Source organism: Pelobates fuscus, chromosome 4, assembly GCF_036172605.1.
Source record: "Pelobates fuscus isolate aPelFus1 chromosome 4, aPelFus1.pri, whole genome shotgun sequence".
Lineage (NCBI taxonomy): Eukaryota > Metazoa > Chordata > Amphibia > Anura > Pelobatidae > Pelobates > Pelobates fuscus.
The window spans coordinates 364,361,312-364,387,300 of record NC_086320.1 but is presented as its reverse complement, the minus strand read 5'-3'; the positions used below and the strand labels follow the sequence as shown (position 1 = coordinate 364,387,300).

General features: G+C 40.0%; 1 protein-coding gene across 2 annotated transcripts in view; it reads right to left on the bottom strand.

The window, feature by feature from the left end:
- LMBR1 (limb development membrane protein 1) overlaps positions 1-25,989 on the bottom strand; it is a 114,854-nt gene that overhangs the window by 48,307 nt on the left and 40,558 nt on the right. For both annotated transcript variants that reach the window (XM_063452670.1, XM_063452669.1), the window contains one exon: positions 23,025-23,128. In XM_063452670.1, coding sequence (XP_063308740.1) covers positions 23,025-23,128 — 104 coding nt within the window. The remainder of the gene's footprint in view (positions 1-23,024; positions 23,129-25,989) is intronic.

Genomic DNA, 25,989 nt, shown 5'->3' with positions numbered 1-25,989 from the left:
CACCTGTCTCTGTTGTTTAGCATGCAATTTAAATGATCACTTTAAGGAGAGGTTGAGTAAGAGTGTGAATGTTCAGGTGTCATGTGAAAAGGCCTAGAGTGAAAAAGTCGTCCTGCCGTACAGGATTATTTTTTCCATTGACTGAGAATGTGAAGGGGTCAACTTGATGAGTCATAATAAATAAATGAATAAAGAATGACATTTACAAAAGAGATTAACATTCCCTATAATAAAAGTTGGGGGATTTGAAGGGACTGGGCAAAATGGTGCAGTACTTCTAAACTTCCAAATTTTATGGATATCTACACTAGAGAAACTGACAAAAAGAGAAACTTGGTAGCTTACCCTTCGTTTAGTCCCTGGTTTCAAAAATTTTTTTGCTGACTTGTTCCTTTACATATCACACTGATCCCACCCACAAGGGCAGTACAGAACCAAAAATGCCGGTACGTTCCCTCTGCACAAGAGATTCAGCAACCCATCACAATTTTTTCAGCCTTCTTTGTGCCTCGTCAGCAAGGTGTAATTGATACCCCTTCTAAGCACAGTGAGCCCCCAACACATCAGAAGGTAATACACCACTCCCCGACCATAGGTATAATTTATTAGTGAATGAAGAGCAAGGGACTTAGAGTAAGAGTATGCATGTTGACATGGGAGTCTGCAACCCAATGGGCAGAGATCTGCTTAGTTCAACTTAAAATATTCAGAACATGGTTGTATACAAGAATGTGGTCACCTCCTACATAGTATAATCAAAAAGATTTTGCAGTGAGGCAAGTCCATCCCTAGGCCTAAAATTCTTAATGGAAAATCACCGCCAACTATTGTTGGATCTACAAACGGTAATTGGTTATGGATATAGAGGATTTACAACACTACTTTTATGAAGACCAGAGGAAAGATAGTCCCACTGTGGACTGAAATCCATTGATCCCTGTGTCCACTCTAAATCACTGATTGTTTTCAGTAGTTTAAGGTGTTCCTTCCTCTGGGGGTTTACCCAGAATGCAGTCTAATTCAACCTCCCCACCCCCTCCCAACAATGGAATTCATGAATTTGTGACAATGAGGTAGGCAAGCCTAAATGTTATTAAGTCACTTAAAGACTTAAATGAGACAATTCTTTCCTGTCATGTACCCTAGACCATTGGTTCCCAACCCAGTCCTCATGGCCCACCAACAATGCAGTATTTATGAATTTCCCTGTTTTATTCCAATAGAGAGTCTGACAAAACCTGGACTGTTGGTGATGACTGGGTTGGGAAACGTTACCATAGACTCCTAGTAACATTTTATGACATTTGATATGAAACAGCAGTATCGTTAAAGAGGAATACGTGGGGTTTCTGGCTTTAATGTAATCATAGTTTAGATCAGTGATTCTCAAACCAACCAGAAAGACAATCGGTAGCATGGATTGGGTATCCCCTACATTTTATGCCTTTGGAACTGATTTAGAACCACTTTTATTAATAGTATACACTATAGATCGGTGTAGACCTGTTATTCAGAAGACCGTTGAGTAGGTAGAAATTTATACATTCATACCAAATGTAAACCAGGCATTATCTAGCAGTTACACTAACATGGTATACAAAATAGAATATTGTCTTCTACATCTGTAACGTCCCCTAATTTGTTTCATTACCCTTTTAAAAAGCGTGTAAGCTGATGCACAAATATATATTATATACACACACAAAATTGTACAGGAAATTTCCCATTAATAATTTTGAATTATATTTTTTTTATAGGGTATCTTCTAGAGTGTGTGTACATACATACACACACACACACACACACACACACACTAGAAGACACCTTAAAAGAAATATAAACTATATAGAGCTAGGTTTACTCTCAAAATTATTAATCGAAAATTTCCTGTACAATTTTGAGCTTAATTATTCTTTATCAAATGCTCTGAGATCACACTGTAAATCTGCAATTAGCGTGAACTTGTGGTTTAATGATAGACTCGAGAGGGGTAAGTGGTTAATGGAAGACACATAATTCTGGATTTGCATAGAGGCAGGTCCTCAATGTTCCCTTTACATAATAAAATTAGCGTTATTATACAGTCTACTCAAGAACATTCTCATTAGTTTCAGTTTAAAATTTATGATTAGATGGTCTGGCGAAAGCACAGAAATCTTACATTTCTCTTCTCTTCCAACAAGTATTTCCCACTGTACAATGATTAATATTAATCTTGCTGCAGAAAAGTGATGCAGATGGAATATTTTAGAGTGTAAAGGCTGAATACTTAATGAAATTCACTTAAATAATTGACATAAATTAGGTCTTAAAATAGATTTTACAGCTGGTATATAAAACAGGCCAGCTGACGCAAGATAGGGACATATATTACGCGATATTAAAATATTGGATGGCTCATCCATACCTTACTTGGGGTGAGTAAAGGTTATTTCTGTAGTCCTCACATCTTTTAGACAAAATGTGAGAATGTGTGTAAATGATTTGATCACACAACTTTTTAATTTTACTACATGACAGGAGGATGATATTTTGCTATGAGAATGTTCTTTACTGCACCTGCAAGAGCAGAAATTATTATAAGCACTGCATAGACACCATTTTAAGCCTGCAAGCGAAAACATGCTGTTTGGCAGGAACAGCAATGTTTTCATTGCAGGGTTTACACCCTGAAGTGGCTGTCTTCCTGATGGCCACTAGAGGCGCTTCCGCAGTTACAGTGGTGGGAAAAATAAAGTATACCCTCTTTGAAATCTATGGTTTTACGCAACAGAACATAATCCCATTTTCCTTAGCAAGTCTCAAAATTGGATAAATACAACCTCAGATGAAAAACAACATATTACATATTACACCGTGTCATGATTTATTTAACAATAATAAAGCCAACATGGAGAAGCACCCATACACACTCGGCAAAGGAGAAGTGCTCACCAACACAGATTTAGACAGATTTGTGAATATTTGAGAGAAATGGGCCTTTTGTGTACATAGAAAAAGCCTTAGATCTTTGAGTTCAGCTAATGAAAAATGGGGGCAGAAACAAAAGTGTTGCGTTTATAAATTTTGTTCAGTGTATGTATTATAAATATATATATATATATATATATATATATATATATATATATATATATGCATTTAGACTGGAAGAAAGAAGATTTTGTCTAAAGCAAAGGAAAGGTTTTTTTTACTGTAAGAACAATAAGGATGTGGAATTCTCTGCCTGAAGAAGTGGTTTTATCAGAGTCCATACAGATGTTCAAACCGCTACTAGATGCATACTTGGAAAAACAGAATATTCAAGGTATTAATTTTGCAATGTAGGGTAATAACTGCTTGATCCAAGGATAAATCTGCCATTCTGGGGTCAAGAAGGAATTGTTTTCCTAGCTTGTTGCAAAATTGGAAGTGCTTCAAACGTTTTTGTTTTTTTGGCCTCTTTTGGATCAACAGCAAAAAGCAAATGTTAGGAAGGCTGAACTTGATGGACGCAAGTCTCTTTTCAGCTATGTAACCATGTAATTAATATATATATATATATATATATATATATACACATACACACACACACACACAATATAATTTTTTTATAGAAGGAATGAAATCTACAAGCAAGCATGAATTATTAAATTACAGTATGTTTTGTTTTTTAAGTGTTATTGTAAGTACTATTAAGATATCTAACTAGTTCAGATTAGGGTACTGGGCATGCCCCAGTCCCCAGTCAGAAGAAGGAACTGGGCATCTTTGATTCATATATCGTTGGTAAAGATGACTTAGTAACACCAAGCCCCACATTACTTTAGAACCTTATGGTATGGGAAAGGAGTAGAGTTGAATCACCCCGCAATAACCAGGTGGTTGTATTACCTTCCACCCCATCTCTTATAGCCATTAATATTTTGGTATTTTTTATTTTTTTATTTAATGTCTGTCCACGTTTACAGTGAACTAGCAACCTGATGCCTGCTGTGGATGTTACGGTAGCAAGAAATTCAATGTAATAAAACACATGGGGGAAAAGCGAACCGATCTGGCCCCTGCCTTCTGAAATGAACAATGCGAAAACTAATAACTTTTTACGTGAGGGTGATTGTTTAATGATCTAAGTTCTCAAAGGAAAAAAAATGACCCGATTTCTTACTTTAAAATGTTGGTTCATGTCAAAAATGTAAAGGAACAAACTATTTCCTTTGATGTCATAGATTAAACAGCTTTTGTCTCCTTAAATACTAATGGAATGAGTAACTGCGCAGTAATATAATGTAGAATAAGTCACTTCAGTGCTAGTAAACATTTTACTGAGCTTCAAACTCTGAACATTCAGTTCATAGTGAATGAATGACTTTATAGCCAAATAAATATACTCTTAAATGCCAAATAAACATGGGATTTTTTCCTCATTTTTTCTGTAAGTGTGTAATATTTTATATCAGTAACTTATTACCTGGTGTTGCCTTTAGGCTGTTTTTTTTTTTTTTACAAGAAAAAAGTAAGAAATATGACATTCTTGTATAGAATTCTAAGACCTTTCTATCTGGAGTTCTAAATGGTATTCACTACACTGAAGATAGATTCAATAAATTGACAGATAGATTCAAACACGCACACACACAATTAAACAGACGTCTCAGTGCTGTCTGAGATTAGCGGGAGTTAGAGTCCAAACTGCAGTTAATCTACCATCAATGAAAAGGTGTCCGATACCGCTTGAGAGTGGAGCTACTGCTCATCTTGTTCACACTGGGACCTGAAAGACCCAGAGTAGGACGTCTCAACTATCTGGTATTAGGATCCCCAACTGCAAGGAGGTGGCCTATGCATTTTAACCTATTCATTACAGGAAATAATGGCACCAATGACTTCACTATCCTTGCTGTAGGAGATTCTAAAATGTGTCATATAGAACATGATGGGCAAATCATATTATATATCTTCAACTCTGCCAGGAACTGCATTCTTCTAGGCATAGATCTCAGATGGCCCTCTTGGAACCTACTGCTATTTCATATTGGAGTTTACAGCCCTGAATGCTACTATCACCACTGGAAATTCCACTACCTTTACTTTCTACCTACTTTCTGGTGCATCTTTCAGCCCTTGGTAATTATCCTCCTTCTCATGTTCTTTCGTCTTGAGGTTATGGTCACTGGTATTTCCACATCCACCATCACTGCAGTCTTCCATTTCTTGCCTACCACAATAATGCCAGGTTGGTTGTTTGTCAGTCCAGATCAGAACATTCCAGAAGATCTGAGCCCCACTATTCTCATTATCCATTGTGGTGCCTCCCATCTGGGCATAGGAGGATTCAACACATATTTTGCTTAGATGTTTCTATAGACACTACTAGCCGGACCTTAAAAGCTCCTCAACACTGCAAGCCTGAAGGGTCCAAAGCACACTCACCAGGGATGCATTTCTACTATTCTTTGCCCTGTTGCAACTTTCCTACCAACCTAACCACTCCAAACTTCACAAATGAGAATATTGCTGCAATCAGGGGAGAGCTCTCAAAACTCTCTCCAACCTTTACCAACATTCCCCTCAGCTGCACCCAATCCTCTATCCTATGCTCATTCACACTCACTACACAAGAAGAGGCTTCTGCTCTGTCGCTCCTCCAAAACCACCCTCTGTTCACTCAATGAAATTTCCTCACATCTTATTAGAACTCTGTCTCCTATTCTTGCTCTGCCTCTCACCACAATATTTATTCTCTCCCTGTCCTCTGGTGTTTTTACTGCACTATACAAGCATGCAACCATAAACCATATTTAAAAAATTTTTTTTAAAAACAACAACAACCTTGACCAAAACTCCCTAGGTAACTATCAACCAAGCCAGCCTACCTCTCCCAGCTTTAAGTGACTTTTCTAGTTCTTCCTCTCCTCCGCAACCTCTCGCTTTTGGTGTTCCCAATGATTTTGTCCTCTGCTCTCTACTGCTATGTATACTGCCTCCCTTGGTAAACTATTAATCAGTTAATTTGGCTTCCAATATCACTCCTATGCTGAAGACAATCAAATCTGTCTTGTCCTGATCTTTCTCTGTCCCTCAAACTGCCTCTCTGCTATTACTAACTGGATGGAAGTTCACTCCCTTAAACTCAATCTCGTATTTTCTTCTTCAAACACTAGTATCTCCCTCCAAGCCAACAACACTACCATTAGCGCTCTTATTTGGCACTTAGATTTAGGCTCTCTTCTTTGGCATTCTAAGTTCACTTTACTTCTCACATCTAGTCAAATCGACAATCTTGTCACTTCCATCTCAAAACAGGACCATACATAGGATACAAGGTCATGCGTTTAGACTGGAAGAAATTAGATTTAGTCTGAAGGTAATGTGTTTTTACCGTAAGAACAATAAGGATGTGGAATTCTCTGCCTGAAGAAGTGGTTTTATCAGTGTCTGTACAGGTGTTTAAACCACAACTAGATGCATACTTGCAGAAACACAAGAAGGGGTCATGAAGGAATTTTCTTCCTAGTTTGTTGCAAAATTGGAAGTGCTTTAAACTGTGTTTTTGCCTTCTATTGGATCAACAGCAAAAAACAGATGTGAGGAAGGCTGAACTTTATGGACACGTCTCTTTTAAGTCTATGTAACTACACAAATACACAGCTCACATCTGCCCCTACCTAACATTGGATTCATCTAAAGTGCGTGTCCATTCGTCAATCATCTCCTGACTGGACTACTAAAATTCTCACTAGTCTTCGGCATTACCAGTTCACCCCGATACAGTCTATAATGAATGTGCGGTGAGGCTCATCTTACTGTCCTTCCACACTTCCCATCCCTTCCCTTCTGTCAGTCTTTGCATTGGCTTCCCAGAAGATATATGGCTCAGTTTAAATGGTCCTTGCTTAAAAATCTCTGCATAAGACTGCTCCTGCCTACCTAATCTCACTAATACACAAGTATGCCCTATCAAGGCACCTATGCTCTGCCAAAGACTTGCATCTATCCTCTGTTCATACTTGCACCTCTGACTCTCACCTTCAAGACTTCACCACTCCTTTTGAACTTCCTTCCCTGCTCAATTAGACTGCTATCCCTTCAAAAAGTCACTTTTATAACTCACTTCTTCAAATAAGCATATCAATTAAACTAACAGATTTTCCACCGCACACCTCAAAAAACCCACCTTGCATGCTCTCACGCAACTGCGCCATCTAAAAAAGCTTGTAAGTAATTCTAGCAACCTACTGTTCCATTACATGAAATACATATCACCTTTTATGTGATTTTACCCCACTACCCTTAGAGTGTAAGGGCTCCCAGCAGCCACTGTTCCTGTGCATCCAACAGGTCTTGTTGCATCTACTTGTCGGTTGGTCTATCTATTGTACATCGCTGAGGAATTTGTTGGCACTTTATAAATAACAATAATGATAATGATAAGTATATTGCCAGCAAACCTATAGATTGCATGCTACATTCTAGGTTAATCCATTTTTAAATACTGAAAAAGGGTCCCTGGCCACCCACAGTCACCCCCACAGGAGGTTGAGCTAAGGCAGAGATTACACACTTTCTTTTAACCATCCCAATTTATACCAGCAAAGGTGCTGTAATTGGCTGAGAGTAGCCACACAATTTTTACTCAAGCGAATATTTCCATATTAGCTCGAGCAAAACAGAGGGAATGGGCTGTAGGAAACTCGTTTAGCATTAAAACATTAAAAGCCATTTAACACTCAATGGAAGGACGGCACCAGGGAACGTCAGATATTTTAACCACTTCAATGAGAAGTACAGTGTCACCTTAACATTTAAATCTGTGCATCTGATGTGCGCTATAAGGAGGAGTATGATATCCAAACCGATATGAACTTTGCAGTTGTTTATATACTGAAAGTGGCTTGTAGAATGTCATACTTGACACTACCTTACTTCCAATTTTACACCTCTATTTTAAAGAGTTAAACGGACAAAAATGACATTACAGATATTTTTCTACACATTGTTTTAGTCGACATAGATAAGAACTTATGTATGGTATAAGCTGGCTTCATGTCAGGTGCACTTTGTTTTCTTTGCAAATGGTATGTAACTTTAAAAAAGCCACTGACAGACAAATTCTACAATAAACTTCCTTGAACAAATTAGAAGGAAAATTAAGTAACTAATCTCAATAAGGCAGCTCGGATGCCTTTTCTTTCCCCGTCTACGTATATTTCGAACACTCAATTTATCTACAGAAGGAGAAATGTAGAAAAGTAAGATCTGCATCAACCACACATTATTTTACCAAGCTACCTTTCTACTTAGTGGCTGACCCAAAGCCGCCGCTGTTTAAGAATCATAATTTTCTGTAACAAAGCCGGAACATCAAACCAAGTAAGCGAATTCAGGTTCCCAGCAGGGGTCATCCTTATAGTTTTAGTCGTTCACCATTTCCTCTCATCCACAAAAAAAAAACAAAAAAAAAAAGTCATACCAAGAATCTGCATGTGTCGGGAACACTAAACAGTACTTCCTTAATCACTCAATTTCCAACAATTTATGTATGATCAGTGGCAAAAAAACACGAGGTATAATAGTAAAAGAATGCAACGTTGGACAAGTGAGAGATTTCTTTAAAATGGGGGCCTGATACGAATTACAAAGACGGAGAATTAAAAAAAAAAGTGGTCTGGTCATAAAATACAGTACAGGGTCACTTTTATGTAAGTTTGCCAAAAGGGACAAAAACCAGGACAATTTCAAACTGTGACACAGGATAGAAACATATTAAAAAAAATAAACTCTCTTCCTCTTGCCTTTCGATGTCATTTTACTTAGCTTTATAGACCCTTGCAAACAGGAGACCCGACCTCTCCGCCTCCACCTGGTCCATCTAATTAATTAACCGAGGCAGTTACCTTACATTTTTTGTGCTATTTTCTTTTATTATCAAGCACTTTGTTTGATGTTTTAGAAGTTAACCTCTTAATCCCACTGAACATTTTGGGGACGTCTGGATCGTTTCGGTAATTGGCCAGGATGTTTTTGTAGTACATGTTCAATTTTAAGCAACAACTCGCAGTATGAAATTCGAAATAAGGGTTGGCAGGAAATGGGAGAGCGAGCGACACCTTATTGACAGGAACAAAAATGAAAATCATATTTAAGATATGAGACAATTCAGAAATAAAGATATTCAGAAATGTCTTTTCTGCAGTGAATTTTTATACACAAAAAAAGAAAAATGGTGGCATTTGTACTAGATGTACAGAATAATAAATTATCATTTAAATGCAAGTTAAACATTCATGTTGAGGATAGTTGGTCAGTTAGCAAGCCCTTTGAGTGGGAATCAGAAAATAAAGGGTTTATGTATTACAGTGGCGATTGTGAAGAAGTGACAAGGAAATTGCCAAGCTATTTTTCCCTAAAATGTACACAGAGGAGTTTAAGATTTCGAAAACAGGGGTAGCCAACCTTTGGCATTCCGGATCTTGTGCACTACATATCTCCTGAGGTTTTCCAGCATTATAGCTGTTGGAGCATTATGGCAGATGCAGTCCACATTGGAGTGCCAAAGGTTGCCTGCCACAGTTCTAAATATACAATTTTCTAGTAATTTCCCCACAAATCCTTGTTTAGTGAATAAATCCCAAACATGTATTTTAGTATTTCCTAATCTATGAAAAACAGGTAAAAACATAATTTTTTTTATCTCTACCAGAACTTTCTGCTAGGGTGACAGCGACAAGAGAATAGGCCAAGTAATTAACCAGGAATGACCATTACAAGAATATTGCATCGTTAGACACAAATGCCAATGATGGATTATTGATCACGCTTTAAATACTGGTCCAGTGAGTTAAAGGGACTATGACCTTTTCATCTCATTGAATTGGTTATAGTGCCTGGAGTCACCTGGTCCCTGGCCATCCACAACTCAACCCCTACTGGAGGTCTGGCTAATGCAGAGATTCTAGCCATACCAATTCATCCAGCAATGGGTGTGGTAATTGGCTGAAAGCAGTTAGCGGACATTCTTAGCCAATCAGTTTTTTGATCAAGCAGGACAGAGAGGATGGACTACTGGGAACTCATTTAGTATTAGAATATTAAAAATAGTTTTACACTGGATACAAAGACAAATACAAAAACCGAGGAGGAAAGCAAGGTTAGCTAATAAGATAGATCAGGGCTGGATTTTACTCTTTCATGGAAATACAGGCTAGCAGGAGAAAGCAGGCAGCAATTACTACCCAAATGATGTGTAGGGCAAACTGAGCGGCCTATTTGTAACAGAAGAGTAAAACGCCAAGCTTCAGAAAGAGGGCAATTCAATGCACCAAAAAAAAATTATGACACTGCACTTCATTTTACCGCTTTACGCAGAGGATGGAACACCCCACAACCAAAGTGAGGTCTACAGAAAGCGTTGCAGCAAGTTGGTACAGGGAATAATAATTTTAAAAAAAAAACTGTCCGAGTTCAGACTGGGTAAGTATCAACATAGGGATTAAGGAGAAAGCGCAAGTAACATTTTATTTTTTTTGGTTTTTACTATATATTGGGGCTGATGTGTATTGTAGTCCTTGCTGCTGGCCCAGCAGTAATGGGACTAAGCGCAGGACTTCTCTTTTTGTATAAGTATCAAGGGAGACTTACAAAAGAGTTTGTGTGTTTCCAATGGCTCCCATATTGTCCAATGACCAAATCTCAGACTATAAAAGGGGATCTAAGAAACCAGTATTTCCAGAAAGAATATTTGACTTTATGATATATTGTTGCATTAAAAATAAATAAATTAATTTAAAAATAAAGTTTAATTTGGTTACTCTTCAAGAACAACTAAATTACAACCCTCTAAATGAATACAAGTCACATACTGTGCCGTATGAGTGCATCACAGAGCTCCATTATCCATTAGTCTAAGCTTTATTTCTGTTCAGTGTGGTCATGTACTCACACAATGCACATTATACAGGTTTATTGTTTGAGTGTTACAGCATTATATTATATCCATAAACAAAGTCTAAGTTCTTAGTACAGAAAAGACAGAGACAGAAAAGGTGTGACCGTCCGTCTAAAAGCATTTCACACAGAACACGGGCTAATAGTGGTTATAATGCCTAGAATCTCTTTAACCAGGTTTTATGTCAATGGCACTAATAATCTAGTTAGTCTAATAGTCTATCATTCTGAGCCAATCTCCATCATCAAGCTTCGCTGAAATTGACATTCATAAGGCAGAAGTGGTAATTTGGCATTTTCAGTGATGCTTAGGAGGGGGGCAGTCATCATTTGCTGTGGTGGGGGGAGGGGGGAAATCTCACCACTACAAGATTTAGCACCACTCCTTCGAATACCCATCTGTGTAAAGATTGAATCTACTCCATCCCTGCATCCTACAATCACATTTACTGTGAAAGGGCTAGATTTGGAAGTACCAGAGGTGGCGTTTATCCTGTACAACGCTTTCATTCAATTATATAGGAATTTTTTCCAACTTTAGGTAAAAAACAAACAAAAAAAAACCACCATGTTTGTAAAATAGCTAAAGTTTGCACCTAAGAGGATAAAAAGTCATAGTGCCTGTAAAAGGCGCATGGTCTGCAGGGACGCAACAGTTGGATGAAAAGTTCTTCTAAATATTTCCTGCTCCTAAGTAAAAGGAATTTGCTCATGTTTTGTGGATGGGAGTTCTTTTAAATTCCCTTTCTGCGTCATAGATTATATATGCATTACATATATAAATATTTATATATATAAAAAATAGCACGATTGGGAAAATTCTCCAAATCCGCGTCCAATGAGGCTATTTTGTTCTAAAATCTGAACTTCCCTTTGAATTCCCAACAATTCACACTTTAATATACAGTTTTACCTCCAGGGTTATTCACTAAACACATTAATAATAATACAAAAAAAAATCTACAGCAAAGAAGACATTCACAAAGCAAAAAAAAACACTATTACAATGTAACTTTGCCTTTGTTTGCATGGATGGACAAAGTGTACTTTGCAAGAAGTGTCGCAGCCAAGCAAACAAGGCTCAACTTCTGAACTGCTATGCGTTCCATATGTATCGAAGGATCTCTGATACATACCACATTTTCTAATATAAATCCCAAGTTTTACAAGTGTTTTCCTCCTGTTCATGGTTACAGTAAAGGGAAAGGGGATAAGGAGGTGGCGGTGGCTGGTAGCCATAAAACTCCAGTCATAGGCAGTAGAAAAAAGCCACCTCAGACATTTAAAAGGGCCATAGACAACCCCTAAGGCCTGTTATGTCCAGTCCCATTAACACACAGGTTTAATTAGAAACTAAGCAGAGAATTTGGTTCGGTTTGTGTTCTTATGAACAGTCCTATGGCACAGCTCCAATACTCATAATCAAGCATTAGTTAAAGAGGGTAGTTATAGGTGTTTTGGGACAAGGGACAGGTTGGTGAGACATGAAACATTTGCAGCACAGGTCAAACAGATGACTCCATCAAGTATTAGTAATGCAAAAAAAAAAAAAACTGCTAATTTACAGTTTTAATATTCTACAGCAGGATCACGCTTCTCTTCCTGTTCTGGATACTTCCAACTACGAAAAAAAAAAAAAAAAAAAGACATGAAACATGCCAGTCAAAAGTTGGCATCTTCAATGGCAGATAGTGTCTCACCTTACACTAAAAGAGATTGAAAAATAAAAATCAAATTACAATTTAAAATGATCATTTTAATTTTCAGAAAAACCCACAAGTGTAATAAGAAAAAATAACCACAACATTATGAAGAACCAATGCTAAACAATTCAACAAAATGACATTCAAGTGACTCATGCTTGTTCTCGGTTGTTTGGGTGACCAGGGAGGGCAGCACATGCAACGTGGAGCTCATCTGGTACTGAAAGGGTTAAGTAATGACAGCAGGAAGTGAAGATGTCTAAATGGAAATCTGAAGACAGCTTTATCCATATGCTGCAAAGTGCTCGCAGGTGAAAGCAGGAGCAATCAAAACGCGATACTGACAGCTTTATACTGGTCAAGAATTCAGTCATAAATATTCCCTCATTTTAAAATCTGAAACTGTATCTTCACTAAAAGCAAGTTAAAATAAAACAAAGTTTAAAAAAAAAAAAAAAATTCTATGTAAGATTCCATACATTGAAAGGGTGAAGTTACTAACCCCGTCCCCCAATACTATTGTCTGCGAGGGGGTCACGTACTGCGATCTCCATTGTCTATGACAAAGAGGTGAAATATAGATTACCGGTAAGTCCTATTCTGTCAAATGCAGAATTACACTACCAGAACACTTAACTTTCATTTTTTATTATTAAAGAGAAGAGATTTCTTATAAAATAGACCCTCTTTGTCTCTTGTTGTAATGCATATATATAAGTAAAGTCCTCTTCATTTCAACCCCTGGCTTACCCTTGCTCTGTAAGTCCATGCATGGATACCTGGTCACATGTCTTTTGGCCAAATGTAGGAATCAAACAAAACAGTGACCTCTACATCAGGTCTCATCAGGGGGCATATTCGTACTAAAAAACTATAATTTAACTGAATACAAAAATGACAGATTAACTGGCCTAAATAATATTGCAAACAAAAGCAATAAATGATAAATACACAAGTAACAAGATAAATGAAAACTCAACAGGATAATAAATGCTTGTTGATGATGGGATGAGAGAAGCCTATGTCACTGACCAAATATAAAATACCTAAAAATTACTTGCATTAAAGAGCTAGCTCATCTAGAATTTAAGCTCTGTAGCAGTGTATGTACATGGTGTGAATGAACAACAGTCTGATGTCAGAATCCTGAAAACGAAATTAGCTTAGCTGGTCACTACAGATCCAGCTCGAAAGAAAAAATATACATATATATATATATATATAATTTTTATTTATTTTTTTCTGTAAAAGACCCAGCATGTCCTCAGCTACTGCCAATGCCATGTATCTCAGATGGTGGAGGGATTATCAGGATCTGTTTGTTTAAAAGCTTTTCAGGCAATTAGCTGAGTGAAGACACATGAATCTCGTCACCACTGTCTCATATATACCTGCACTGGGCTCAGGCATTAGTGAAGGAGAGCAGGTGTTAGCGTAAATCCGTGGAATGACACAGGCAGGTTAGTCTACACCATTCCTTAAGGACAGATGTAACCAAAAACAAGCAAAATAATCAGAGGAGAAAAGAGTAAAGAGTGTTACATGAGTCAAAGAGTTGGCAATGAATGTCTTGATTTACACGTTAAGTTGTGTACTGCCTTACAGTGAGAAACAGGATGTCTGCTGATCCAAGGTTGTCACTCACTCAATAACTGAGCAGTCATTAAGATACATTTTGAGTAAATGCAAGTGAAGCATTAAATATTTGTATTATTTTTTTTCTGTGGCCTATTATATGTGGAGGCAGGCAATCCCATGGTCAAAAAATAAACGAAATAATAATAATAATTAAAAATCACCTATATGGAACCATGTGTGACACCGCCTGAGATCAAGGTTCATTGTGACTAATTTTTTTTTTTTTTTAAATATATTCTACAGTGTGCCTTTATTAATTCTAAAATCATGGATATAAAAATCTGACTAAAAGAGTTACACAAAAAGAAAAAACAAAACAAACAACAAAAACATACAGAGTTAGCTAGTAAAATCCGGAAATGTATGACTTCACTAAACATTGCAGTGCAGCGAATTAAAGGTTTTGTGTTTTTTCAAAACTATGTATTTCAGTTTCCAATTTCATTTTCTTAGGGACCCTCCAGGTAATAAAATAAACATTACAAAAGGGTGCAAGAATGAGCAAAACAATTACAAAAAAATAAAATACAAAAAGTTTATTAAATAAAAAATAGCAGTGGCAATAATATCTTGACGACATATATTTTAATAATGGCAGATGAAGTTGCTGGTAGATGTATGTCTAGTGCTACAAGTTGGCAACAATGCTTTAAAATAAACATTGATAATCATATCTGCACAATCTGTATATTGATTCTTAACTTAATAACCCATTTTACCTCTTAAGAGTATATCACAAAACCCTCCCTCCCCCCCCATTTTGTTGTCTTAAACACTAGTTAAGTTTTTGATTCAATATCTCTTTAAAAAGACCCAGGTTTACAATATCTAAAAGTTGCGGCTAGCGCAGGGATAGGCAACCTTCGGCTCAACAGATGTTGTGGACTACATCCCCCATAATGCTCTTACACACATAATGCTGGCAAAGCATCATGGGAGGTGTAGTCCAAAACATCTGGAGAGCCGAAGGTTCCCCACCCCTGGGCTAGAGGGATCAAAGCAAAACGACCAATAACCAACATGAGAGGGAATGGGTGGAGCAGGCCTACATAAATTGATCCCCCAGACCAAGTGTAGGTGGATAAGACTCCTCTACGCATAGGACGACCAAAGCCCCTGTGATCACTACAACACTCTGATACAAAACGTGCTATTCTGGGAGAGAAAATGTGCACTGTATGCAATGTATCCTGCATGCCCATTGGAAAGTATAATATGGTATTTAGTCTCTACAATGCAGGTTATGTGGGGAACATTACTTGATAATGCCTGTATATGTCTTTGTGCACGCAAAAATAAAGAATTTCAAAAAATAAAATAAAAAAAACACCCAGGTTTAGCATTACACATATTTGTTACAGTGAAAGCATGTAATGGATATTCACAATGTAAAAATAAGGCCTACCTGCACCAAAAGTACGTTTTTGCAGGGGAAGTGTCACTTTTTAATAAAATATCCCAGTAAATAAAAAACACTTAAAATACATTTCTATGTGCGTTTGACTTTTTTTTTTCTTAAAGTATATTAAGGATTTAGCAGTTGATATTACAATCAGCTCAGTCCTTGTACAGCTATAGCGCGACTGCATTGGAGGAAGAGCAATGCACCTCCATATCACTATACTTTGTGACAGAAAATGGTAGTATTTAGAGCCAGACTTGTGCCCCATGTCACCACCCATGTGCATCAGGTAGGGGTTTAAAATTAAATAGCGGAGGATAGACATGTCAGCGTACACCCACTGACCCCACCTGTGCCCAATGAGTGGGGGCTATTTTAAGTAAAAAAAAAGAAATTAAAAAAAAAAAAAAAGAAGAAGTGAGAGACATCCTAGTGCAGGGGTAGGCAACCTTCGGCACTCCAGATGCTATGGACTACATCTCCCACAATGCTCTTACAGCCATAATGCTGGCAAAGCATCATGGGAGGGGCAGTACAAAAAATCTGCAGTGCTGAAAGTTGCCTATCCCTGCCCTAGTGTAGCTCTGGCTTTCACCTATAGGAAGCGGATGGGGGCTATTAATATACTAAATGATATGGTGTATATGTAAATTAGTATATATATATATATATATAATATACTAAATTGCAGTTTATCCTCCAATCCCTACCCTCAGTGGCAGGTTGGAGCCATGAATACAATTTGGGCGGCTTGCGGGGACGATTTGAAAAATACTGGAGGTGGGTAGGCATGGTTTTCTCCACTCCCATCCATAGGCTTAGGGTGGGGGGCAGGGGTATTATTGGCAATGGGGGTGGACATACTACTCGCCCCCAAAAGTGTAGCCAAGTGGGGTGACTAGAGGTTGCCTCGCTCCATTACCCTCCAAATTTTTTAAAATATATAATTAATTCTAGCCACCCCTATTCACCTTAATAATAGTGAAGGGGCCCCAATGAACTTGTAAAATAAATTGATACTTGTAAGCCAATTATCAGAGCACACGGTTAAGCAAGTTTCACTTTTCTGGAGACTTGCGTGAGAATATTCTTTCATTAAAGGGACACTTTGATGATCTCGACCCGCATGGCGCTGGTAAAAGGTAAGTAAACCTTTTAAAGGAACACTATAGGGTCAGTAACACAAATATGTATTTTTGACCCTACAGTGTTAAAACCACCATCCAGCCACCCATGTCACCCCCTTTGCCCCCCTAAATATAGTAAAATCTTACTTGTATTCAAGTATGCAGCTGTTGCCTCTCCCCCTGATCTGCCTGCTCGGCTGACATCATCAGAAGAGATTTTCGGAGCTAATTACAATGCTTTCCCATAGGATTGGCTGAGACTGTGTCAGGATCGGGACAGGGATCCAACACGCAAAGTACAAACAGGTACAGGGTACGTATACCGGTCCTTAGAATGGCCGGGCTAACGTACAGAGAGTATAGAGAATGGTCAGAGACAAGCCGAGGTCGAGGGAACGAGAAGACAGGTAAGCGAGGAACAAGCCGGGTCAAGGATAACGGAGGTAAACAGAGTAAGGAAACAAGCCGGGTCGAAACCAAAAGGATAACTGAGAAACACCAGAGCACTGTGTGACTAGACAGGCTAGAACCACGACAGGGCAATGAGCAACAGGGCGAAGTATGTTTAAATACCCTGGCTAGAGAGGATAGACACGCCTCCGACGAAACCTGATTAGTCTGTCTCGGACTGAGTGACAGGTCGTTCCGGATTGGCGTGATGACGTCGGCCTCCGGGCACCATGCTACAAAAGGAAGAGACTCCCTCGCGGCCGGCGTTTGTGTGACCGGGTCGACCGCGAGGAACAGAGGAAACATGGCGTCCGGACGGATGAACGTCTAAGTCTCTACCTCTCTCGGAGGTAGAGACTTCAGGTACCCTGACAGTACCCCCCCCCTCAGATACGCCCACCGGGCGGAAAGAACCGGGACGAGATGGAAAGCGAGAGTGATACGCCCTGCGGAGACGGGGAGCATGAACATCCTCCTGAGGTACCCAACTCCTCTCCTCAGGACCGTATCCCTTCCAATCGACCAGATATTGTACTTTCCCCCGGGAGATACGAGAATCAATAATAGAGTTAACCTCATACTCCTCCTGACCCTCCACCTGAACAGGACAAGGAGGGGCTGTTGTGGAGGAGAACCTGTTACAAATAAGAGGTTTCAGCAACGACACATGAAACGAGTTAGGGATGCGTAAGGTATCAGGGAGAGCTAGACGATACGCAACTGGATTGATACGAGACAACACCCTGTAAGGTCCAATATAACGGGGAGCGAACTTCATGGAGGGCACCTTTAAACGGATGTTCCTCGTGCTCAACCATACCCTATCACCCGGAACAAAGAGCGGAGCCGCCCTTCTACGTTTATCAGCATGTTTCTTAACCAGCATAGAATTGTGCGTAAGGATTTGCCGAGTTTGATCCCACAATTTCCTCAAATTAGCAACATGAACATCAACCGACGGCACCCCCTGGGAAGGAGAAGCCGAAGGAAGAATAGACGGGTGAAAGCCATAATTCATGAAGAAGGGGCTTGAATGAGTAGAATCGCAAACGAGATTGTTGTGTGCAAACTCTGCCCAAGGAATCAAACCGACCCAATCATCCTGGTGTTCGGAAACAAAACATCGCAAATATTGTTCAATTTTCTGGTTGGTACGTTCAGCAGCTCCATTAGACTGAGGGTGATAGGCAGAAGAAAAGTTCAATTTGATACCAAGTTGCGAACAGAAGGACCTCCAAAAACGGGAAATAAATTGGGAACCTCTGTCAGACACAATTTGAGAGGGTATCCCATGTAGGCGAAAAATCTCCCTAGCGAATATCTCGGCCAATTCGGGAGAAGATGGAAGTTTAGGCAGAGGAATGAAGTGTGCCATCTTAGTGAATCTGTCAACCACGGTGAGGATAACAGTCTGTTTTTTAGAGATAGGTAGATCGACAATAAAGTCCATGGCCAAGCAGGACCACGGCTTCTCTGGAACTTCTAAGGGGTGCAGGAATCCACAAGGAAGCGTATGAGGTTGTTTGGTCTTAGTACAAACCTCACATGCAGCGATGAAATCTTTAGTATCCCTACGTAAAGCAGGCCACCAGAAATCCTTAGAGATCAACGCAAAAGTCTTGCGAATACCAGGATGTCCCGCCATCTTGCTGTTATGGAAACACTGCAACAGTTCCAGTTGAAGAGCAGGAGGAACGAAATGTCGACCCACAGGAGTCTGTCTAGGTGCTAAATGTTGTAGCTTAACGATCTCGGCCAGTAACGGAGAATGAATCCTGAGATTCGTATTAGCAACAATATTGCATTTCGGAACTATAGAGGAAAGGACCGGCTCAGGTACAGTAGAAGGTTCATACTGGCGAGATAAGGCATCGGCTTTAGAATTTTTTGAACCAGGTCTATAAGTCAGCACATAGTTGAAGTGAGTCAGGAATAAGGACCAACGAGCCTGCCTAGAGGACAGGCGCTTAGCCTCCCCAATGTAGGACAAGTTCTTGTGGTCCGTCAGGATAGTAATAGGGTGTAAGGTTCCCTCTAATAAATGTCTCCATTCCTTTAAGGCTTTAATGACTGCTAAGAGTTCTCTGTCGCCGATGTCATATCTGCTCTCAGGGCCCGAAAGTTTCTTAGAAAAAAAACCACATGGGTGCAATGGTTTATCTACCCCCAATCTTTGTGACAGAACCGCCCCTACTCCTGTCTCAGAGGCATCGACCTCGAGCAGGAACGGTAAGGTCGTATCCGGATGGACTAGTATTGGAGCAGAAGCAAAAAGTTCTTTGAGACTCTTGAAAGCAGCTAGAGCATCAGTAGACCATGTCTTAGTATCCGCCCCTTGTTTGGTCATATTGGTGATGGGCGCAATAATAGACGAGTAGCCCTTAATGAAGCGTCTATAATAATTAGAGAAGCCAATAAATCTCTGAATAGCTTTGAGTCCCTGAGGCAATGGCCAATCTAAAATAGACTGGAGTTTGTCAGGATCCATCTTAAAGCCCTCCCCAGAAATCACGTATCCAAGAAAGTCTATCTGGGTCTGGTCAAAACTGCATTTCTCAAGTTTACAGTACAAACCATGTTGTAAAAGTTTGTGTAATACCTGTCTGACTTGTCGATGGTGGGTCTCAATCTCTTTAGAGTGTATGAGTATGTCATCCAGGTAGACAATAACACAATCATGTTGAAATTCCCTAAGAACTTCGTTAATCAAATCTTGGAAAACTGCAGGTGCGTTACAGAGACCAAAAGGCATGACCGTATACTCATAATGACCATAGCGGGTATTAAACGCTGTCTTCCACTCATGGCCTTGCTGAATTCTCACCAAGTTGTACGCCCCTCTGAGGTCCAACTTGGTGAAAATCTTAGAGCCCTTTAACCGATCAAAGAGTTCTGTAATCAAGGGGATAGGATAGGCATTCCTAATGGTTATTTTATTCAACCCTCGATAATCGATACAAGGTCTGAGTGACCCATCCTTCTTCTTAACAAAAAAGAACCCAGCCCCGGCAGGAGATGAGGATCTCCTGATAAATCCCTTGTCTAAATTCTCCTGAATATACTCCTCTAAAACAGCATTCTCTTTAGTGGATAGAGGGTATACATTGCCCCTAGGAGGCATGGTACCAGGTAATAGGTTAATTTTACAATCAAAGGACCTGTGTGGAGGTAGAGTATCAGCGTTCTTTTTATCGAATACTGCCTTTAAGTCCATGTACAAAGGAGGTATCTGTCTCTCTTTAGGCTGGGTAGTAGTGTCAGGTGTGTAAATTACAGCCAAAGGGGATACCTTCTGTAAACACCTCTCCTGACAACCCTGACCCCACGAGAGTATCTCCCCTAACTCCCAATCGATAGTAGGGTTATGTCTCTTTAACCATGGATACCCCAGGACTATGGGAACGGAAGGGGACGAAATAAGCATAAGAGATATACTCTCCTCGTGTAAGATACCAACAGACAGGCTCATGGATATAGTCTCACGAGTAATAACAGGCTCGAGTAGTGGTCTACCATCAATGGCCTCAACGGCCAAGGGGGTCTCTCTTAACTGGGAAGGAATAGTGTGCTTAGTGGCAAAGGCTTGATCGATAAAATTCTCAGCAGCGCCGGAATCTATCAATGCCACGGTCTTAAGTACTTCCTTCTTCCATGTTAAAGAAACTGGTAGTAAAAGCCTGTGATTTTTGTAATTATGCGTAGAGGACAAAATAGAAACACCCAAGGCCTGTCCTCTAGAGAAACTTAGGTGCGGGCGTTTCCCGAGCGAACAGGACAATTCAGGCGTAAATGACCTCTGACTCCACAATACATACACAATCCCTCCCTTCTCCTGTACAGTCTCTCCTCTTCTGAGAGATGAGTATTGCCTATCTGCATAGGTTCAGGAATTAGTGAGGTATTGGACTCAGGACTTAGAAATGCAGGTGCTAATTTAAAGGCAGGTCTTAGGTTCCTCTCTCGAGTGTTCTGTCTTTCTCTTATACGTTCATCAATACGAGAAATGAACGAGATTAAGTCCTCTAAATTCTCTGGTAGCTCCCTAGTAGCAATTTCGTCAAGGATAACATCTGATAACCCGTTCAAGAATACATCCATATAAGCCTGTTCATTCCACTTAACTTCTGACGCCAGAGACCTGAACTCTAGTGCATAATCCACTAATGTTCGGTTCTCCTGTCTCAGGCGCAACAGTAATCTGGCTGCATTGACCTTTCTACCAGGGGGGTCAAAAGTTCTTCTAAAAGCAGCTACAAAGGCAGTATAATTGTATACCAACGGGTTATCGTTCTCCCATAATGGGTTAGCCCATCTCAGAGCTTTCTCAATGAGTAAGGTGATAATAAACCCAACCTTTGCCCTATCGGTAGGATAGGAGCGAGGTTGCAATTCAAAGTGAATGCTGATCTGGTTTAAAAAACCACGACACTTCTCAGGTGACCCACCATAACGTACAGGTGGAGTAATACGGGAAGAGGCACCTACAGTAGCTACCTCTAGGCCTGAACCTACAGAGGAAATAGGAGTAGGACGCGTCTCCTCTGGAGGATTATTAGCACGAGACAACAATGCCTGTAGTGCTAAGGCCATTTGGTCCATTCTGTGTTCCATGGCGTCAAACCTGGAATCAGAGGAACCAACCTGACTGTTTGTACCTGCAGGATCCATTGGCCCTGTCGTAATGTCAGGATCGGGACAGGGATCCAACACGCAAAGTACAAACAGGTACAGGGTACGTATACCGGTCCTTAGAATGGCCGGGCTAACGTACAGAGAGTATAGAGAATGGTCAGAGACAAGCCGAGGTCGAGGGAACGAGAAGACAGGTAAGCGAGGAACAAGCCGGGTCAAGGATAACGGAGGTAAACAGAGTAAGGAAACAAGCCGGGTCGAAACCAAAAGGATAACTGAGAAACACCAGAGCACTGTGTGACTAGACAGGCTAGAACCACGACAGGGCAATGAGCAACAGGGCGAAGTATGTTTAAATACCCTGGCTAGAGAGGATAGACACGCCTCCGACGAAACCTGATTAGTCTGTCTCGGACTGAGTGACAGGTCGTTCCGGATTGGCGTGATGACGTCGGCCTCCGGGCACCATGCTACAAAAGGAAGAGACTCCCTCGCGGCCGGCGTTTGTGTGACCGGGTCGACCGCGAGGAACAGAGGAAACATGGCGTCCGGACGGATGAACGTCTAAGTCTCTACCTCTCTCGGAGGTAGAGACTTCAGGTACCCTGACAGACTGTCAAGAAGGCAGATCACGGGCAGAGCCAGCATGATTCAAACACAGCCCTGGTCAATCAGCATCTCCTCACAGAGATGTATTGAATCAATGCATCTCTATGAGGAACGTGCAGTGTCTCAATACAGAGGGTGGTCAGTGGAGTTATCACTAGACTGTAATGTAAACACTGCCTTTTCTCTGGAAAGACAGTGTTTACTGCAAAAAGCCTGAGGGGATTGATTCTACTCACCAGAACAAATAATTTAAGCAGTAGTTGATCTGGTGACTATAGTGTCCCTTTAAGCCTCTAAAGTGGGGTCTGGAACCTCAAAGGCAATGTAAGAGCTATAGTGCAAGGACTACACTATAGTGTTCCTTTAATTTTGATGAATTCTCTCATTAATTATGGTAGGGCACTATGGGTAATAAACGAATGAATACCTGCAGTTAGCATGTCTATTCAGCATTATACATGTACCTTCAAACAGTATGTGGAACACGGCTGTCATTTAAAACAAGTAAGAGATGACAACTCGGCAGTCCACAGAAATTACCTTTTTTAGCCCAGCGAAGCCTTCAGATTCCAAAAAGAAAAATGCAAATGGCATCAGTACAAATAGGCACAGATTGGAGAAAAGGGACACGAGATTCCACAAACCTGGGATTAGAAACAAAGAAACATTAGTGGTCGCCTTAAATGTTCACGAAGGCATAATAGCTATAGTAAGCATTATAATGTATTGATATATTCCACTGCATTGTACAATAGATCATGATTTAAAACAATGAAATGGTAAATACACACTCAATAACTGTATTAGTGTAGCAAAACAAAGTAGAGTCTTGGTATAAATATATTGCAACAAAGCTTGAAAATCTGTCTCTCCAAAATACAATAGTCAAAAAAAGAAAAACACAAAAACACAACGCACATTGTGGTAGCACAGTCAGTATATGTTGGTGGAAGAATTACATTCAATTAAATTTGGGTTCCAGGCTCCACCTTAAGGACAAGTTGTAACATGACATCTATCTTACAGGGACACATTGAACAATGCAATTGCATTATTATTAATGTTAATATTAACCCCTTCAGAATACGGTATTGTCAAAACCCCATACCCCCCCCCCACCTCTCCCCCCCCCCCACACTCCTTCCACCCCTCCATCCCTCCACCCACCACCCACCACGATGGGGTCAATAGTACAATAGGAGGGGGGGGAGGAAACATTACCTTTTAACTTAAATTGTGGTATTAATGTCATGTAATAATAATATAGCACGTATCATACAATGCACATAAACCAAACATCCACTAATGCAGAATTTAAATAAAAAAATAAAAAAAAGAAGAATAAAAAATATACTCTGAAGTAATTTGAGGGCCATATTACAAATCTAAAATAAAGTTATAAGAGAGAGATAGTTTATTTAAATAGTCTGTAAACACACACACATAGTAATCACTATGCATAGGATGAGGTAGAGGCACAAGCCTGCACAATTTCAATATACAGAAATAACTAAACCTGAGCTGCAGAGACTCCACAACGCACTCCCAACAGTGTAAGTACAACCAATAAAGCAAAAATGAAGTCCTGCGCATCCATTAACGGTGTGCACACCAAAGTGCTACTGCAATTTATTAAGAGGACATAGTACACAACATCAGACGTTTCGGGCACAGGCCCTTTTTCAGTGCTAATGTCAGTACATTACTTTGGTCTGCACACCATTACTGGATGCGCAGGACTTCATTTTTACTTTGTTGGTTACACATAGTAAGGAGTACACTGGTAAAATGTGAAAAGCCATAAAGAAAGCTGACCTACAATAATGCTTCATTCGCTTTAAGTAACAATATAGAGTTAGGAATACATAACATTATTCCCAACATCATACTGTCCCTCTGCAGCTCCCCCACGTTGTGATTAAAACGTTAACATTTTTCCCACTTACCTCTTTCCTGGATCGATCTCCTCCTCCTCCTGAGAAAAAAAAAAAAAGCTATGGAAAACCTAATGCATAATTTGCTCCCCATAGGAAAGCATTCTATCAATGCTCTCCTATGGGGGATTCTGAAGAGGCTAGACATCTTCATGCAAAGTGTGAGGACGTCCATAGTCTTTTGACGGAGTTTAACTTGTGAAAATCCAGGAAGTCATGCAATCTACCAATTTCTAAAGAAGGGAAGCAGTCTGTTACTTTGAGTTGTTTTTAGCATTAATTCCCTCAGTTGATGTCTTATTAAATGGTGGTACCCGATGAAGAGGTGTAAAACAGAAATACTTAACTGGACCTCTCTCCTGTTGTCGTCATCTTCTTGGTCCCATTTTACAGCCCCTAATAAGCTTGATCTGCCATAAACCATATAAACCAGCAATATTGCACACATGCAAAAGGGTACAAAATACAGAACGCTAAGGAAGACACATAAAGACCATAGATCCTTCATGAATCATCTCACAATTGTACAGTGAGGAGTCAGACAGGCAACAGTTGATGGGTAATGAGCAGATGTGAGGATGGAAGCTCTGCTCATTGCCACAATTTGCTAAATTTAATCTTGTCTATAAAACAAAGTAGCACCTACTTGGTTTAATGGAACCTTTGCTTATGATGCAATTCCGTTGACATTTCCATCCTGTCTTTAATCTTTTCTTTATGTACAAAGTTTAAACTGTAAATGCTGCTTTAATATTACACTAACCGTCAGGACAGGGCCATACTTTGCTGCTCCGAGACCTAAAACTATACGACGGGTCTCCACAGGAGCAAATCCTTACAAAAACACCCATAAGTACTACCCATTGCAGAGGGATCTCCAGGGGATCACACTGATGTATTTTTTTGGGGGGAATACCAGTCAGAGTGCCCTGCAAAGCTTGATGGAGTATTAGGCCTGGAAGCCTGCAGGCCACTGCGGAACATGAGGGAACCCTTGCGGATTGGACCATATTTATACCTTATTGCACAAGCAATCTACTGTCCACGGAATTGGGTCAAAAGACACAGAAAACACAGGCAGCACCGCTGCAGGAGGCCAGAGACATAGGCAAGTTACTTAAATGTACCCAGAGATCACGAGCGGCGGAACTAGCCAAAATGGTGGCCTCCACTGACATGTCTGATAATGAAACTGGCCTCTTACATGATAGATCCAGCAACACCAAGCCTTCTATCTTGGATACCATCAGTGGGACCCAAGGGTAGGCACCTGCTATCAAAGAGGATATCTCCATTTTATATGACAACATAAGGAAATTATTCAAGGCTGACATAGCCTTAGTGAAATATCAAGCAGTTATGGCCCGCAACCAAGCTAGGGAAGAAGACAAGACTTATATCAAGCAAGGCATAGCAGCTTTGGGCAAAACCATGCAACACTTACAAGCCTTGCAATCCATCCTAGCCCTAAAAGTTGACACACTAGACAACAGGAGTCGGAGACAGAATATTAAAACTAGAGGGGTATCAGATGCGGTGTCCCTAGAGTAACTTCCACATTTTCTTAGGCG